General features: G+C 41.2%; 1 protein-coding gene across 2 annotated transcripts in view; it reads right to left on the bottom strand.

The window, feature by feature from the left end:
- Positions 1 to 1,292: 1,292 nt before the first annotated feature.
- The window catches only part of hhip (hedgehog interacting protein), a 121,801-nt gene continuing 103,789 nt past the window's right edge, over positions 1,293 to 19,304 (bottom strand). Inside the window, exons 12-14 of one of the 2 annotated variants that reach the window (XM_078412705.1) lie at positions 13,655 to 13,803; positions 5,700 to 5,828; positions 1,293 to 2,678 (exon numbers count right to left, since the gene is read on the bottom strand). In XM_078412705.1, coding sequence (XP_078268831.1) covers positions 2,470 to 2,678; positions 5,700 to 5,828; positions 13,655 to 13,803 — 487 coding nt within the window. In that variant the 3' untranslated portion in view covers positions 1,293 to 2,469. The remainder of the gene's footprint in view (positions 2,679 to 5,699; positions 5,829 to 13,654; positions 13,804 to 19,304) is intronic. The other variant, XM_078412712.1, reaches the window with a different exon arrangement.

Here is a 19,304-nt window from a genome sequence, read left to right as displayed (position 1 = left end):
GATACAAAATGCTGGAGTAACTCAGCGGGTGGGACAGGCAGCATCTCTGGAGAGAAGGAATGGGTGACGTTTCGTGTCTGGACCCTTCTTCAGTGGAGTCTCAAGTAATCCTCAGTAAAATAACATTAAACCAAAAATGTTAACCTTTGTTCTTTCCCTGTTTTAGTAGCAGCAGAAAATAGTGCCTTGCAACTTGTTCCATTTCTGGTTATTCCCTTCACTTTTGAATAGTTATTTTTAGACTTATTACCAAGTATTTAAAGAGAAGCATATTTGGACTCAATACTAAATCTACCTTTTTTTTTCGTTTCTTGTCAATTGTTTCCACTTACTTGCTTGGAATTGATATATTTAACAGGACAAAATGAAATCTCATGATTATTAAGTGATGATATAAAGAAGCAATTTTTAGACAAAACATTTAATAATACTTTGCATAACTATTTGCAGCAATGCCTCACCAAACCACATATTAACTCAATTTTTCTCATATTCTGTACTCAAGTTCACAGATAAATTACTGTATTTACGTGCTGAATATACAAGGTAAAGTCCAAAACATATATTAGGATAGAATACTGCATGAATACAAGTCTGGCAAAGTGGATCTGTCAGTTAAATTAATACAAGGGAAAGAAAAATATTTCTTAGCAGGATATCCTTTTATTTATGTGAAAATGCTGGGGGTTTGCAGCGTATAAATGGATAAGGATTGGGAGAAAGCAATTCCTTGCCCAGAAATTGGATCTACATATTTCTCATTTTATGCACAAATGCTGCTTCTTTTGGTTAACTTGCTTTAGTGATCATTTTTGGATGACATTCCACCCCTTAGGAATTTGCTTTGGGGAGTTCTGTGCGCTGTTCACCTCAGTGGGATTGACATTTGTCCAGCATCGGCCCTGTATTTAATGACACCAGAGGTCACCAGAGCAAACCCATTTGTTCCACTTCTGGTGTAAACGGAAACTCTTGGTGTGACCAAAGACCTTGACTGACTGCTCACAGAAAATAAAGGAATACATCACGCTAGAAATGGAAATGAAAAAATAAAAACCCAACTAATATCACACAATATCTGCCAGCCTCAGTCTCCAATGATCAGCATTATGGGCAATGATTCAATGGCTCTCTCTTCCCTGACCACAGGCTCGTTATTCTATAAGAAAATAACTGCAGATCGAAGGTATTTATTCACAAAATGCTGGAGTAACTCAGCAGGTCAGGCAGCATCTAAGGAATGGGTGATGTTTCAGGTCGAGACCCGAAACGTCACCCATTCCTTCTCTCCTGACAGGCTCTTTATTCAATCAGTTCTGAGCTGCATGCTGAGCCTAGCCTGCACCTCATAGCAGCATAGGTCTAGACCAGGTTAGACCATTAACTGCCGGATGCCTAGATTCACCAAGAATGTTTAGCGACCTGTGTTTTGCCTCACCTCCACAGCAGTGTTTATGGTGGTGTTTTCGGTGGCTGTTGTCGGAAGGGTTCACAAAGCAACAACTCACTTCCCTGTGGCCAAAGCGTAAACAGCAGAGAGGCTTATGAACTCCATATTTAGCTTCTGATAAAATTTGGAGAGATCCTGTTTTAGTGTACGATTCTGTGCGCAAATCTCATTGCACCGCTTTTAGAAACATTTTCTGGAGATCTGAGTGGGTGTGTTAATGCCGTATGCAGTGCATGTTTAGAGCAACAACAAAAAAGTGACACACAATTTCTAGGCATTTTATCTTTCCAGCAGCATTATGAGATCTCACCTCCAAACATTTAAAGACTTGATGATAACAGTCCTTGACAAACATGACATTTGACACCAATGGTTTCTTCGCTAAAATTGCTATTGATCAATAACTCCCTCCCCTTTTTCACCACTTGCGGTTACAGTTTAATGATCATTAAGATATGGGCCCACAAAGAGAGCCATAGAAGTTTAGGAGAACTACCAGTGGTCAATTACTTTTGTAGCTACTGTAATAAAAATATACTTTAGCATATCTGCTGCAGCTTACATATAGTATAATAACAGATGCAATACAGTATGTAACAGGTAATGTTTAAAAATACAATTTATCAGCTCAATGGTCAGTATAATACTGTATTCTTGAGGACATTAAGCATGCATTTACATAAACAATATATTAAATTTTAAAAAGAAATTATACATTTAAATGTCTTTGTTTTAAATCTACGTACACCAATTAGAATCTGGTGATGGCCGACCAGTAATGAGCTTATACAATTTGACCATTTTTTTCAGATGTCACGGTTTCTAAAATTTCACTTCAGATATTACACGTTATTTTAAAATAAATTTAAGGTTAGATAATAAAAACCTGAAGTAACCTGTTTTCCCATTTTTGAATTTTAAAATCTTTTAGTCCCATGTAAAATATACATAAAAAGTATGAAATGTATTTGTTCTTGTCTGTCATTATGGAAGAAACTAAAAGATGCCTGGTCAAGAGTTTATTTATCCATCCTCTGCATCAGTTCTGTGCCTTGATAGTTTCCTGGTAAGCAGGTTTTCTCACACTCTTCTTGAGTGTTGAATCTATTTTTGTTTCCTTGGCAACCACTAAAAATAAACTGTTCACACTGCCTGATGTCCACGTTAAAGAACCACCGCCATGTAGGGTTGTGGCACTTCCCAATCTTCCTGGGCTGCTGGCAAACTGCTGGTGGAAGAAAACAATGACAAATTATTCTGAATAAAAAGCCAAATAAATTGTTTTAGAAATCCAAATTATTGGATGAATGAAATGACAGAATTATTTACGGTGACAGATTCTGATTGCACTTTTTTTTGGAATATTTAATAATAATATCAACTTTATGTGTCTAACCACTATTCATACAATTGAATGCAACCCAAAGTGCTTATCATTCCCGACTTCCTCTAAAACAGTTCAACTCCGAAATATTCAGATGAAAGGTTGTTGGTCTGAAACATTAAGGATGTCCTCTGTAGGTGCTGTCTGACTAGCCAGCTATTTAAAGCATTTATATGTATGTATGTACATGTATGTACGTATGTATGTATGTATGTATGTATGTATGTATGTATGTATGTATGTATGTATGTAGGTATGTATGTATGTATGTTTATGTATGTATGTATGTGTGTGTTTATTTATTCATTTCAAATTTCTGGCATATGCAACATTTTATTTTTGCTAATTGTGAGACTAATCATTTAACAACACTAAAATGGAACTAATTTATTGTGTTCAATGTAAATAAAAAATGAAATGAATAATGATAGTTAGAATAGAAACATCTCCAAGACAAACCGATGTCTACTCCAAGGCATAGCATAAGGTAAGCAAGGAAAATTACGTTTTCTTCTTTCAAGAATTATGGCAGTAGATTGTAATTTGGCAGGATGAAGGTTTTGTGGGCAAGGCCAGCATATATTGACCATGCCAAATGGACATTGGGAGTGTGAGCTGTTGCCTTCTACCAATTTCATGAAATTGCCCTCACAGCTGTTGGGAAGGGGAGATTGGTGGTTAGGCTGAGTGGCGAGAATAAAATGGCAATATATTTTCAGTTATGGATGGTGGATAACTTGGAAAGGAACCGACACGGGGCAGTGTTCCAATGCAACTGGAATCTCAGCTTTCTGGGTGGTAGACGATGCAATTTGGGAGGTGCAGTTGGAATAGCGAGTAACAGTCATGCCTTTGGTATTTGCTACACAACGTACTTACTGTGAACTGGCACAGTGGAAGGAATGAATATTGGGGATGATGGACAGGGGTACCAATCAAGCAGTGTGATTTGTCTTGGGAGATGAGCTTCTTGACTCTCACTGAATCAATATGCATCCAGGCAAATGGAAATGCTCCATCACACTCCTGCCTTGTAACTTTTGTATGGTCATAGAGAATTATAGTCAGAGTCAAACACTGTGGAAAGAGACCCTTTGGCCCAACTTGTCCATACCCAACATACCCAATCTACAATAGTGTCACCTGCTTTCGTTTGGCCCAATCCCTCTAAACCTATCCTATCCATTTACCTGTCCAAATATTTTTCAAACGTTGTGACAGTACCTGCCTCAACTACCTCCTCTGGCAGCTCGTTCCATATACCTGTCACCCTTTGTGTAAAAAAAGGTGCCCTTCAGGCTCCTATTAAATCTTTCATAGAAACATAGAAAATAGGTGCAGGAGTAGGCCATTCGGCCCTTCAAGCCTGCACTGCCATTCAATATGATCATGGCTGATCATCCAACTCAGTATCCCGTACCTGCCTTCTCTCCATACCCCCACTTACATACTCCTTCTCTTTCCACCCTTACCTTAAACCCATGTCCCATGGTTCCTGATTCTTCTACTCTGGGATGGTGGAAAGGCTTTGGCAGATGAAGAGGGAGTCACTCATTGCAGGATACCCAGCCTCTGACTCCATGTTTTCCACAGCATTTAAAAAAAAGATGGATGACTGAAATTTCCTTTTTCCGTTTTAAACCTGCTTCACTCGCATATAATTATCATGGAATCTTTAAAATTCTTTACATTAGCTTCAGATCTATTAATTTAATCAGGAACCCTTGCATATCTGTAGGTTTTATGAGGTTTTGATGAGCTTACTTCCCAGATGTAGCATCTTGTCCATGTTGCAATAAAATATTCTGTAAGGCTGGTCAAGTATTTTCAGGTTTTAGTTCATAGATTCAAGAAATTTAATAACAAACGATGAACCGCAAAGCTTCTATAGATTTTAAGCACTTTGTGATAGTTATTTAAAAAATAATGACACTATGGCACCAGGAATCTGGTTGGGTGGCACAGTGGTGCAGCATGGGAGTTGCTGGCTCACAGCATTGGAGACCAGGATTCAATCCTGACCATGGGTGTTGTCTGAACGGAGTTTGTACATTCTCCCTGTGACCGTGTGAGTTTTCTCTGGGTGATCCAGTTTCCCTCCCACATTCCAAAGATGTGCAGGTCAGCAAGTTAATTGACTGCTGTAAATTGCCCCCGAGTGTGTAGACAATAGACAATAGGTGCAGGAGGAGGCCATTCGGCCCTTCGAGCCAGCACCGCCATTCAATGTGATCATGGCTGATCATTCTCAATCAGTACCCCGTTCCTGCCTTCTCCCCATACCCCCTGACTCCGCTATCCTTAAGAGCTCTATCTAGCTCTTGTAGAATTCAAAACTGGGATAGCAGAACTGGCGTACGGGTGATTGTTGGTTGGTTCAGATGCGGTGGGCCGAAGGGCCTGTTTCCATGCCGTATCTCGAAACAAAAATTTAAACTGAATCTATGTACAGTACATCACAATGACTGAGTACCATACTTAAAAATAACCCATGAATACTCTAAATACTATTTTTACTAGAGCACAAAATGCGAGACTAACTCATCGAGTCAGGTAGCATTTCTGGAGGACATGGATAGATGACGTTTTGGGTCAGGACCCATGTTCAGACTGAAGAAGGGCCCTGACCTGAGTTACTACAGCTCTTTGTAGTCCACACAAGATTCTAGCATCTGCAGTTCCTTGTGTTTGCTACTTTTACTCAATCTGTGAAATAAGTAATTTAAAAAATATTTTGTGAAAGTCTCATTGACTACAACAGCAAGTTAGTACAAGTTATTATTCCAAAGGTGTGTGTATATACACACACATATATATATATATATATAAAATATACAGTATATTAATCTGGCAGTTAAATAATACCTGCTCTTGCCACTCTTTCAATGTTTCTATCCACTTGTTCGCACTGAGGTCCAGTGTAGCTCTCCTTACACAAGCATTTATTTGGTCGCACGCACACACCACCATGCTGACAAACTGGGTCGCACTTTGCTGTTAAAAAAATTAGAAATATTTAATACACCATAAACTTTCCATTAATTTAAAGATTAGAATATGTAGATAAAGACAAAAATATAAACACCCTGTTTAGAAAACAAAAGCTTATCTTCATGTTGAAATGTCAACTTTTTCTGCATTTGTTGGAATCAGGTCATAATTTCATATTTGTAGTCAAACTTGGGGATGAGGAACAATGCCCAGTATTCCTGAACTCCCGGTGAGCCACCATGTTCTGGGACTTGCATCATTCTCAGGTCATGCATTTTTTTTCTGTTTTGGGAAAAATCGATCCCGGTCTATCTATCCCGGTAATGGCACTGCATTTTACATTACTTCCGGAGTTAGACTAAATTGAAGACAATGGAAATAATTTTCGGAAGTGGAGTGGAGGAAAGTAGAGGGTGGTGAATCTGTGGAATTCTTTGCCACAGAAGGCTGTGGAGGCCAAGTCAGTGGATATTTTTAAGGTGGAGAAAGATAAGATTCTTGATTAGTACGGGTGTTAGGGGTTATGGGTTGAAGGCAGGAGAAAGGGGTTACGAGGGAGAGATAGATTAGCCATGTTTGAATGGTGGAGTGGACTTGATGGGCCGAATGGCCTAATTCTGCTCCTATCACTTATGACCTTATGAAACCTTATGAAGTTTTCTCCACTGTGTGCTTAGCCCTGCTGCCTTTGTGATTTTCTGGGCAGGATTCCCCATATGACCAGCTGCCATTGCCTTCCACCTGGTGGTCTTTCAGCTGACACTGACAGCTGTCTAGAAATGAAGCACTTGCCCACTTGCTGTGGAGGATGAGAAGGGGGAGTTGTGAGAAAGCATAAAAAAGGAAGATCAAGGGAGTTCTGTCCTTGGTGGTGCGAAGAATATTTCTTAAAACCACTGTGTGAATTTCACCATTCCACAACAAAATGTTTATGCTCCTTTCAATGTTACAGTTCCAGAAACATGGCTATTTCAGTATTTAAATATATTTGATCATTAATTTAGATATCACACTTAAAAATATTTGTTTTATTCCATGAAGCAGAGAAGCTAATAGGAATTTTGTAGAGGGTTCTATTAGTTTCATAATTAATCATCCAGCACAAGATGACACATTTTTCTTTGTACAGCACGACCCACCGACCAGAAAATGGAAACAGCTAGTCAATTAAACAAATTAAAATTCCACATTATTTATTTTGTAAGAAATTATCAGTAAGATAATCAGTAAAATGTGAGTAATTTCAAATCTAATCAAACATTTACATAAATGTAACAACCTAAATACTGCAAATCAGTTAAACCTTGGTCAAGTTGTAAAGGATGTAGAAGAAAATAACCTTTGGCTTTGAAGAAGGCGCATACTACAAAGTATATGAAGCCCGGCGCTTCAATGTCGGGAGCCCCGACCGCCCCGATGTGGCAACTCCAACAGCCTGACCGCGGGAGAAGACGGCAGGGGAAGAGAAAAGACATTCTGGCCTTCCATCACAGTGAGGAGGTGACTGGAGGAGACTCACTGTGATGGATGTTTCTTTTGTTTGGTGTTGGTTTATGATTGTATGTGTTATTGCATATTTTTATTGCTTATTTTTATTGGTCTTATTGTTGAACTGCGGGTAATTTTTCATTTCACTGCACATTTATGTGTATGTGACAAATAAATGGACTATTGATTGACTATTGAGTAAATATATAATTTATGTAATTTTATTTTCAATTGATTCTTCTTTTATTAACATATCTTTTGAATGTAGGAGGATAAATTGGTTTTCAATTCAACGTGGTCACTCATGATAAGACACAAAATGCTGGAGTATCTCAGAGGGACAGGCAGCATCTTTGCAGAGAAGGATTGGGTGACATTTCGAGTTGAGAGCCTTCTTCAGGCTGAACGTTATGTGATAGGGAAACACGAGGTATAGACAATGATGCAGCGAGATATAGAACAATGAATGAAAAATATGCAAAAAAGTAACAATGATAAAGGAAAATGGCCATTGTTAGCTGTGGCGAGGTGAGAACGAAAGCAGGTGTGACTTGGATGGGGGAGGAATGGATAGAGAGGGAATGCAGGGGTTACTTGAAGTTAGAGAAATAGTCATTCATGATGGTCTTCAAGCTAAAAGTCACTTTGGTATCTAAATCCCAATGATTGAGCTTGTGTGAGCAATGTGTGAGGCATATTCCATAAAATACCCAGCAAATGCAATGACTACTATTTCTGCAGCATTACTATCAATCTTGAAAGTGGTGGCATAGTTTTCACTCCAAACACATATTTGCTTACTGCCTAGCTTACTCACAATGTAATATGTCAACTGGGAATGAATAGCTCTTATTTTGTCAGCACAATCTCATTAGGCTTACTCATTGGGCAAGTGAAATAGAAAGGACCCGGTCATGCTGATGACTAGTTGGTGGTTCCATTCTTCTTACTGGGCAGGCCCTCGGGATCGAGGATGACATGCTTCCACTCCAGTTTTGTATATACTGAGATGGCTAATGATTCAAAATGGGAACTACGGACTCTTCCATTGGAGATTCAGGAGGCTGATGGCATGGGTGGGCGGGTAGTTTGTGAGGTGAACACCTCATCCAATATTTATGCGGGGCTCCTGTGTTGCACTAACACGAGGTTCACAATACTGTCTTGAATGGACCTTTTCTACTTTGAGTGGTCATGGGACAGAGGTTACCAGGAGTCAGTGTAGTTGTTGCACTTGTTCAGAGAGGTTTGGAGCGCATACCTGTGTTTGCCTAGTACTGTTGGCATGTCTGAAGCAGAGTGGATATTATATATTGAACTAATAAATAATATTGGGCGGCATGGTGGCGTAGTGGTAGAGCTATTGCCTTACAGCGCCAGAGACCCGGGTTCGATCCCAACTACGGGTGCTTGCCTGTATGGAGTTTGTACGTTCTCCCCGTGACATGCGTGGGTTTACTCCGCAATCTCCGGTTTTCTCCCACACTCCAAAGACGTATCGGTTAATTGGCTTGGAATAAAAATATAAAATTGTCCCTGGTGTGTTCGTGGTAGTACTAACATGTAGGGATCGCTGGTCAGTGTGGACTCGGTGGGCTGAAGGGCCTGTTTCCGCGCTGCATCTCTAAACTAAACTAAACTTCCTTCCACGACAGAGCCCAGAGTGTCTGTTTGGGGAGTCTGGTATCAGGCATGTAAATGGAGTTGCCTATCCAACATAGGCTGCTGACTAACTCTAGTCACCAATGCCACAGATGTCAGCCTGGCTATCGGCTAGCTTCACGCAGTACGTATGAGTGTGAATGTATCTTTAAGAACTCTTTGAGAGTTGACCTTGAATGGAGACGTTTTCTTAGCCGCTCTGTCATTTTTATTTGCCTCAAGGAACAGAAACACAAAATGGCCTCAGGAAAATCACGCAACAGTTCAGCTGTCAACAGGCACTGAACCTGCCTGTCTGCAACACTGCAGTGCATTCTACCTCCTGTTCTGCCCTCAACTTTAAACCAAGCCAAAACCTCTTCCAAAATGTTCACTTTTAACAGATGAACACATTTGATTTTCATTGTTGTGTACTAAATAAGGCGAGTTTCAAATTATTCAACTTAATTATACTTCAGTGTGTGCAATTTGATTTAATTTTAAGATTTTATGCAGACGTACAAAGTAAACAAAATAGAAAAAAGTGGCCTGGACCTGAAGAGAAGTCCATGCCAATTTGGAGAGGTCATCAGCCAATTCCCCAAACCAAAAGCATTTAGAATTATTAGCACAGAGTATATCGTCTTGGATCATAAACCACGACAGCTATACACGGAAAAACGACACAAAATGCTGGTGTAACTCAGCGGGTCATGCAACATCTCTGGAGAACATGCTCAGGTGATGTTCTGGGTTGGGACCCTTCTTCAGATTGATTGTGGTGGGGGGTGGGGGGGAAGGGGAAGAAAGTTGGAAGAGAAGAGAGACAGAACAAGAGAGGCAAAACCAAGCGCAGGCTCGGCGATCGCTTCGCTGAACACCTGCGCTCGGTCCGCATTAACCAAACTGATCTCCAGGTGGCCGAGCACTTCAACTCCCCCTCCCATTCCCAGTCTGACCTTTCTATCATGGGCCTCCTCCAGTGCCATAGTGAGGCCCACCGGAAATTGGAGGAACAGCACCTCATATTTCACCTGGGCAGTTTGCAGCCCAGTGGCATGAACATCGACTTCTCCAACTTTAGATAGTTCCTCTGTCCCTCCCTTCCCCTCCCCCTTCCCAGATCTCCCTCTATCTTCCTGTCTCCACCTATATCCTTCCTTTGTCCCGCCACCCTGACATCAGTCTGAAGAAGGGTCTCGACCCGAAACGTCACCCATTCCTTCTCTCCCGAGATGCTGCCTGACCTGCTGAGTTACTCCAGCATTTTGTGAATAAATCGATTTGTACCAGCATCTGCAGTTATTTTCTTATACTATATAATAGACAGAACAAAGCCAGGTGAGTGATAGGAAATGGCATGTTGGTCTTCATAGCGAGAGGATTTGAGTATTGGAGCAAGGAGGTCCTATTGCAGTTGTACTGGGCCCTGGTGAGACCACACCTGGTGTATTGTGTGCAGTTTTGGTCTCCTAATTTGAAGAAGGACATTCTTGCTATTGAGGGAGTGCAGCGTACGTTCTCCAGGTTAATTCCCGGGATGGCAGAACTGACATATGATGAAAGAATGGGTTGACTAGGCTTATATTCACTGGAATTTAGAAGGATGAGATGGGATTTTATAGAAACATATACAATTCTTAAGAAATTGGACAGGCTAGATGCAGGAAAAATGTTCCCAATGTTGGGGGAGTCCAGAACCAGGGGTCACAGTTTAAGAATAAGAGTTAGGCCATTTAGGCCTGAGATGAAGAAAAATGTTTTCACCCAGGGAGTTTTGAATCTGTGGAATTCTCTGGCACAGAAGGCAGTAGAGGCCAATTCACTGGATGTTTTCAAGAGAGAGTTAGATATAGCTCTTAGGGCTAAAAGAATCAAGGGATATGGGGAGAAAGCAGGAACGGGGCACTAATTTAGGATGATCAGCCATGATCATATTAAATGGCGGTGTTAGCTCAAAGGGCCGAATGGCCCACTCCTGCACCTAGTTTCTATGATAGGTAGACACAGGTGGGGGGGGGGAGACGTTTGCTAGGCAGATGGTTAGGCAAAGACCAGAGAAGAAAAGACAAAAGGTGTGAGATAATAGAAGAAATGGAAATTGTGAAGCCAGAAAAAGGAATACAAGTGGAAGGGAGAGGGGAGAAATGGGTGCACATCTAGGTGCACCACAAGGAAGGTGAGGAAAGGGAGGTGTGGGTTTGTAGGTAGTTACCTAAAGATTGATGCCGTCAATATTCATAGGTTCGAAGCTACCCGTGAATTATGAGATGCTGTCCCTCCAGTTTGTGCATGGCCTCATTCTGGCAGTGAAGGAGGCCCAGGACAGAAAGGTCAATACGGGAATGAGAAGGGGAGTTAAAATGGTTAGCATCCGGGAGATCCAGAAGGCCTTGGCGGACTGAGCGCAAGTGTTCAGCGAAACGGTTGTAGGGGTTAAACAGGTACATGAATAGGATAGATTTAGAGGGATATGGGCCAAACACAGGCAGGTGGGACTAGTATAGATAGATGGGGCATGTTGGTCAGCATAGGTAAGTTGGGCCGAAGGTCTTGGTTCCACGCTGTATAACTCTATGGGTACAACAGACAGCCAATGGAGGGTGCCATTTTCTATCAGGAGTGTCAGACGGTTTATGGGATGGAGAGTAAGGTGGCTCGTTGGACCAAATGTCCATTCTAAAAACATTGTATGGAATAGGATGCACAATGAAGATTCACAGTGGCTGTTTTCAACAAATTGAATGTTGACTACCATTCCTTGAGTGCTCAAATTCAGGCTGAGAACGGCAAATGTGGTACTTTAAGTAGTCAAGAATTCACTTTACAAGCTGCAGCTCAAATGGCAAAAACATTAAGGTGAAAAGCCACATTTAAATGCCACGTTGTTGCCAGGAGATTATGCAGAGATTTTATGTTTCAGGTTTGCTGTTATAGAACTGAATGTTAAAATTGTTTTCCAAAATTCTTTTCCCAGAACGAACGGAATTCTGATCAGATTTATGAGCCGAAACAGAACTGTTTAAAATTCCTATATAAGCACACTGCAGCTAGAATTAGAATCTTTGATTTTCACAGCCAGGAACCTCTATTCTAAAATTGGCAGTTTCTGAGAAATAGGAAAATAAGAAGGCCAAAGATAGATACAAAATGCTGAAGTAACTCAGCGAGTCGGGCAGCATCCCTGGAGAAAAGAGATAGGTGATCTTTCGGTTCGAAACTCTTCTTCAGACTGAGTCAGGGGGGAGGGAAAATAGAGGCTTGAAAAGGTACTGAACAAATCAGAGTCAGCAACAATGACCAAGGAAAGGTGGAGCCCACAATGGTCCATAGCTGGCTGTGGAAGTGATGATAACAATGGGATGTATGGATGTGAACAATGAAACTGGCAGGACGATTAGGGCGGAGGAGCAAAGAGAGAGGGAATGCCGGGGTTACTTAAAATGAAAGAAATCAACATTTGTTGCACAAGGTTGTAAGCTGCCCAAGTGAGATATGAGGGGGGGGGGAGAGGGGGGTAGAGAGAGGGGGGAAGAGAGAGGAGGAGAGAGAGAGAGGAGGAGAGAGAGAGAGGAGGAGAGAGAGAGAGAGAGAGAGAGAGAGAGAGAGAGAGAGAGAGAGAGAGAGAGAGAGAGAGAGAGAGAGAGAGAGAGAGAGAGAGAGAGAGAGAGAGAGAGAGAGAGAGAGAGAGAGAGAGAGAGAGAGAGAGAGAGAGAGAGAGAGAGAGAGAGAGAGAGAGAGAGAGAGAGAGAGAGAGAGAGAGAGAGAGAGAGAGTGTGTGTGTGTTGCAGGGGAACGTACCTGGGGAGGGTGGTTTGGGTGAGAAGGGATGAGTGAACCAGGGAGTTATGAAGCGAACGGGCTCTGCAGTGGGGTGGAGATGGGAAGATGTGACTAGTGGTGGGATTCCGTTGGAGGTGGTCTGAAGAAGGGTCACTATCGCCTATCTGTTTTCTCCAGAGAAAATGGCTGACCCGCTGACTTACTCCAGCATTTTGTGTCCATCTTTGGTGTAAACCAGCATCTGCAGTTCATTTTTATTACATCCTAGCTTGGGTATTGTATAATGAGAAAGTATTCATTAACAATCTTGTGTGACATCCCTTTGGGAGGAGAGACCGTAATGTGACTGTAATGAATACCTTATTAAGGCAGAAAGTGGTGGAGCTAATTCTGAGACTCGAAGTGAAGTAATTTGCTACTTCTACTTTGTATTAAGCTAACTCTTTGTGCTTGGAACTTGGAACACTGAAAGGAAGCCTCACTTTTGCCCATCAATTTCAGAGGTATATGCTATTAATTGAAAGTTGTTGCTTAAAACCAAACATACACATAATCTGTTGCTGCTTTGAGGAGAAGTGACATTAATGTGTTGTTATCAGTACTGAAACTGTGTGGAAGTGTTGGGATGCAGCGTGATTTATGTTGTCTTCCCATTGCATGCGTTATGCATGGGGCAGACACAACCGACGGTGCAATTTAACTTTGCTTCAGAACTGGTTTGCTTCTCTGTCGCAATTTATAAAAATATAAATAATGTGGTGTGAGATGAATGATATATAATATAGTGGAATAGGAAGATTTGGCATTTAATTTTACAAAGCAATAAATTGCGCTTTCCAATGTTGTTCAATGTCACTTACAGTATTTGTTCTAAATTCATTGCTGATTTGCTTACAAATAAAATAAGAACTACCTACCCTCTCTGCAGAATTCTCCTTCCCAGCCTGGATTACAGCAGCATATTCCTGTCGGTGTGCAAAGTCCATTTCTACACAGATGCGAGCATTCAGCTGCCAATGGTTGTGGAGGCAACACTAATTTCTTACATTCTTCTGGAACCAAGGGTCTGGTTTAAAATTTAAAAAAATAACAAATGTTTATTCTGTTTGGTGAAAAAAAGCATTTTATGTCAAATCTCTGCTGGTTGATAGAGTCATAGAGAGATACATCACGGAAACAGGCCCTTCAGTCCACGCCTACCGCCCTTGCACACTAATCCGATACTAATCCCATTTTTTATTCTCCCTACATTCTCATCATAGATTCTACCTTTCACCTACAGAATGAGGCCAAGTTACAGTGACCAATTAACCTATCAACTCACATGTCTTTGTTGGGTGGGAGGAAACTGAAGCACCCAGAGGAAATCCATGTGGTCACAGATGCGAATGTGCAAACTTAAGGGTGGCGCAGCGATAGAGTTGCTGCCTTAGAGTTGCTGCCTTAAAGTCGCACCAGAGACCCGGGTTCGATCCTGACTATGGGTGCTGTCTGTACGAAGTTTGTACGTTCTCCCTGTGACCGTGTGTTTTCTCCAGGTGCTCTGATTTCCTCCCACACTCCAAAGACATACAGGTTTGTGGGTTAATTGGCTTTGGTAAAATTGTAAATTGTCCCTAGTGTGTAAGATAGTGTTAGTGCGTAGTGTGATCGCTGGTCGGCACGTACTCTGTGGGCCGAAGGGCCTGTTTCCCGCGTTGCATCTCTAAAGTCTAAAGTAAAGTCCACAGCCGACACAGGTCATGATTGAACCTGGGTCTCTGGCACTATTATCGACGGAACCAATTCAATCATTCAGATCAATCACTATCTTTTGAAACACTATTTATTTTAAGGATGAAACAATCACAAATAGACACACTGTGCCTGTATGACGATGTCCAGAATTTGCAGGCATTGTTGAACCATTTTTGTGCTTGTAGCTGACCTATGAACCAAGTTCCCCCTTACATCTTGTCGTTCCCCAGCAAGGACTTGCCAGAAGAAGCTCACCCGATCCTTTGTGATGAATAGTTACTTTTGGTCAAAATAGCAAGAGATGAGATGCCAATAACTGGACCCACCACAAAACAGCTGAAAGAACGGCTTAAAACAGTCATACCTTCCAATTTTGACAATTGTTGGCAGTTACAATCGGTTAAAAAAATATTCAAATTATTAAATTTTGAAATAATATTATAATTGTAAAAAAAAGATAAAAATTGCCAATAAATTCAAGCAATTACAAATAACTAAAATTACATATTCATATCATGGTCCCTTGCAGGAATTTCCATTAGTGCCAATAGAAAAGTAATACCTATCTCCCCTGGCATAGGACTTCAAATGTTTTTCCTTCTGTATGTGATGGGTGATCTCTGCAATTCTGAACTATATCAGGACTTCAGTGTCAAAATACAATTGGAAAAACACCAGTGAACAGCTGATGTAAGTTCAGGACTTAAAAAAGAGACCAAGTATGCATATGCAAACATTTCAAACTTGGGTTTCTGTGGTAATCTGAGATGTTATTTTGCCTGCCATTTTAACAGAAGGTTATTCAGTTTATTTCAGATTTGTGGCTGAGTTATGCAAAAAGATAAATCTGGTCGCGTGATTAAATGGAAATCATGGATGACTAGCATTTGTACGAAGAGTTTACATAGATGTTTAAAACAGCCTAAACAGTTTGCATATGTGATAAAAGCATCACACCATATTTTTTTAAGTAACACAGAATCGCTTCTATTGCAAATCATACAGGTTCAAGTTACTTTTTATCTTCCGTGCAAGCTTTGTGCTTTCCTGTCTACCAATACCAAATGCAGATTGACCACTGGAAGTGACCAAACGGTTTAGTTTAAACAGTCACAGCAATTTCTTGTATTAACCTGGAGTATTGTGTGCAGTTTTGGGCTCCTAATCTGAGGAAAGACGTTCTTGCCTTAGAGGGAGTACAGAGAAGGTTCACTAGATTGATCCCTGGGATGGCGGGACTTTCATATGAAGAAAGACTGGATAGACTAGGCTTGTACTCGCTGGAATTTAGAAGACTGAGGGGGGATCTTATAGAAACATATAAAATTCTTAAGGGGTTGGAGAGGCTAGATACGGGAAGATTGTTCCCGATGTTGGGGGAGTCCAGAACCAGGGGTCACAGCTTAAGGATAAGGGGGAAGTCTTTTAGGACCGAGATGAGAAAACATTTCTTCACACAGAGAGTGGTGAGTCTGTGGAATTCTCTGCCACAGAAGGTAGTTGAGGCCAGTTCATTGGCTATATTTAAGAGGGAGTTAGATTTGGCCCTTTTTGCTAAAGGGATCAGGGGGTATGGAGAGAAGGCAGGTACAGGTTACTGAGCTGGATGATCAGCCATGATCATATTGAATGGCAGTGCAGGCTCGAAGGGCCGAATGGCCTACTCCTGCACCTATTTTCTATGTTTCTATGTTTCTAACACTTAGAGTAATGCAAATGACTTTACTTATCTTGGCAAGGCCGTGCTTTGGAGCCACCAAACAGTAACCTCATTCACGATAATTTGTTTTGAACTATTTAATATTATTAAGTTGACTTTATCTTAATTGGGTTTACAGAATATTTAGGATATTCAACCCATATGAGTTTCTCATTAAATCCATCATCATAATCAGCCTCAATTACCTACTTTATATGATAGTCAGTTTCATATACTCATCATTCTAAAATCTCTCCTAAACAGATAGGGGCATGGGGGCAGATGAAGTATGAACAATGAGGAAAACAGGGGCAATGCAGCCGGCCTCTACAATAATTAACAAGCATGTTCAGGGGTCATGAGGAGAAGGCAGGAGAATGGGGTTAGGAGGGTGAGATAGATCAGCCATGATTGAATGGCGAAGTAGACTTGATATAGACAATAGACAATAGGAGCAGGAGTAGGCCATTCGGCCCTTCGAGCCAGAACCACCATTCAATGTGATCATGACTGATCATTCCCAATCAGTACCCCGTTCCTGCCTTCGCCCCATACCCCCTGAATCCGCTATCCTTAAGAGCTCTATCTAGCTCTTTCTTGAATGCATTCAGAGAATTGGCCTCCACTGCCTTCTGAGGCAGAGAATTCCACAGATTTACAACTCTCTGACTGAAAAAGTTTTTCCTCATCTCCGTTCTAAATGGCCTACCCCTTATTCTTAAACTGTGGCCCCTGGTTCTGGATTCCCCCAACATTGGGAACATGTTTCCTGCCTCTAACGTGTCCAACCCCTTAATAATCTTATATGTTTCGATAAGATCCCCTCTCATCCTTCTGAATTCCAGTGTATACAAGCCTAGTCGCTCCAATCTTTCAACATATGACAGTCCCGCCATTCCGGGAATTAACCTGGTAAACCTACGCTGCACGCCCTCAATATCAAGAATATCCTTCCTCAAATTTGGAGACCAAAACTGCACACAGTACTCCAGGTGCAGTCTCACTAGGGCCCTGTACAACTGCAGAAGGACCTCTTTGCTCCTATACTCAACTCCTCTTGTTATGAAGGCCAACATTTCATTGGCTTTCTTCACTGCCTGCTGTACCTGCATGCTTCCTTTCAGTGACTAATGCACTAGGACACCCAGATCTCGCTGTACGTCCCCTTTTCCTAACTTGACACCATTCAGATAATAATCTGCCTTCCTATTCTTACCACCAAAGTGGATAACCTCACACTTATCCACATTAAACTGCATCTGCCATGCATCCGCCAACTCACACAACCTGTCTAAGTCACCCTGCAACCTCGTAGCATCTTCCTCACAGCTCACACTACCACCCAGCTTTGTATCATCTGCAAATTTGCTAATGGTACTTTTAATCCCTTCATCCAAGTCATTAATGTATATTGTAAATAACTGCGGTCCCAGCACCGAGCCTTGCGGTACCTCATGGCCGGATTCTGCTCCCTTCACTTACGACCTTACCTTATAATAATAATAATAATAATAATGCATTACATTTATATAGCGCTTTTCATACACTCAAAGACGCTTTACAGGGATTTAAAGAACATAGGGAAGTGAATAAATAGATAAATAAGTAAACGAACAGAGAAAGGAGACAGAAGGTGAGGTGACCTTCAGTGGTTGAAGGCAGTACTGAACAAGTGAGACTTCAGTGATGTTTTGAATGTGGTGAGTGAGGAGGAGTCTGCATTATGAACCTGCATTTACATTCATAACTGTTTACCATGCCCTCCAAAGGAGGTTGAAATGAAATTCTTGCAGAACCCTCTGCTTCTAAATTACTCAGTTGACATAGAACAACAGAACAGTAAAGCGCAGGAACGAGCTCTTCAGCCCACAATGTTTGTGCTGAACATGCTGCCAAGTTAAAGTGATCTCACCCGCCTGTACATTATCCATATCGCTCTGTCCCCTGTGTTATGGGAATAGCACACCCGGTGGTGCAGTACCGGGGATATATTACCCATGGGGCTGTAGCCAAAGGGATCCTGAATTAAAATGGCTGAACCCAAGACTCGAGTGTAAAGCCTCTGTTAATTAGTTGTGTAGCTGTACTATAGCAGGTTACAGAAAGGAAACACACTAACAAAACACCCTGCACTTCCATTTGTGCATATCCAAACGCCTCTTAAATGTATTTGAATTTATTGATATCCTCTCTTCACTTTGCACTTATACGAAATTTGGTTTCTTGCCTTCAGGAAATAAAAAGCCTTCCTATTGCTCATGTTTAATTATATTAGTCTTCAAATGTTATTTATCTGTCCACGCTGTAAGTTTATTTATTCCTCATTGAACTTTAAGGGAGCTCTCCCTGTTACATGTTATACTCCTCAATTTCCTATTCTTTGCAAACTTTAACATTCTATCAAGACCCAGTCCCATTAATAAGGGGCTAAAGAAAGAGGCGGCAATGTGTCAGTGGCAAAATATAAAAGAGAAAGGAATGGCAATGATTGCAAGCTTGAAGATGCGGCGTGAGTGGGGAGGACGGCAGGGAGAAAGACTATCCTGTAAAACACTGGCGTAACAAAGGATGGACATGTCAGAATCATGGATTTGAGGAGGAAATGGAATGAAGATGCAGCAAAAGAGGCTGATAATATGAAACTGGATCTAAATATCTTCCTAAGGTGTGGCGTTGGAGGTAAACCGTCTGTGGTGAAAGACTTGACTTTGTTGTGGAAAGCAAAGATTGTGCATTTGGTTTTCAATGGTTATCTAAAGTAAATTAACAAACATCCCACACTGGGCGCTGGGCACACAGTCTGACAAAAAAAGAGACAGATATATGGTGTTATTTCAAGCAATATAAGGGATCGAGAATAAAAGAATGTTAAAAAAAGTTTCAGCAGACTCAAAACTAAAGTTTCATGGCAACTACACATGCAAGGAATGTAGGTCAAGTTGGAAAAGAGATGCAGATAGTTAATTTTTATTTCAGAAATTGGGTGAAAATTATAGTGTTTTTAAAAGGAATGGACTCCATGGATGTCATACTTTCTTGTGAATGCCAATGGGGACTAAAATGATGAACTATCCTGTTGAGTTGATCCAGAAGCTCCAATCCCATGAATGGGATGTTGCAAACTAGCCAGA

Source organism: Rhinoraja longicauda, chromosome 1 (genome assembly GCF_053455715.1).
Source record: "Rhinoraja longicauda isolate Sanriku21f chromosome 1, sRhiLon1.1, whole genome shotgun sequence".
Classification (NCBI taxonomy): domain Eukaryota; kingdom Metazoa; phylum Chordata; class Chondrichthyes; order Rajiformes; family Arhynchobatidae; genus Rhinoraja; species Rhinoraja longicauda.
The sequence above is the reverse complement of the archived record's forward strand: the minus strand, read 5'-3'. Positions and strand labels throughout refer to the sequence as shown.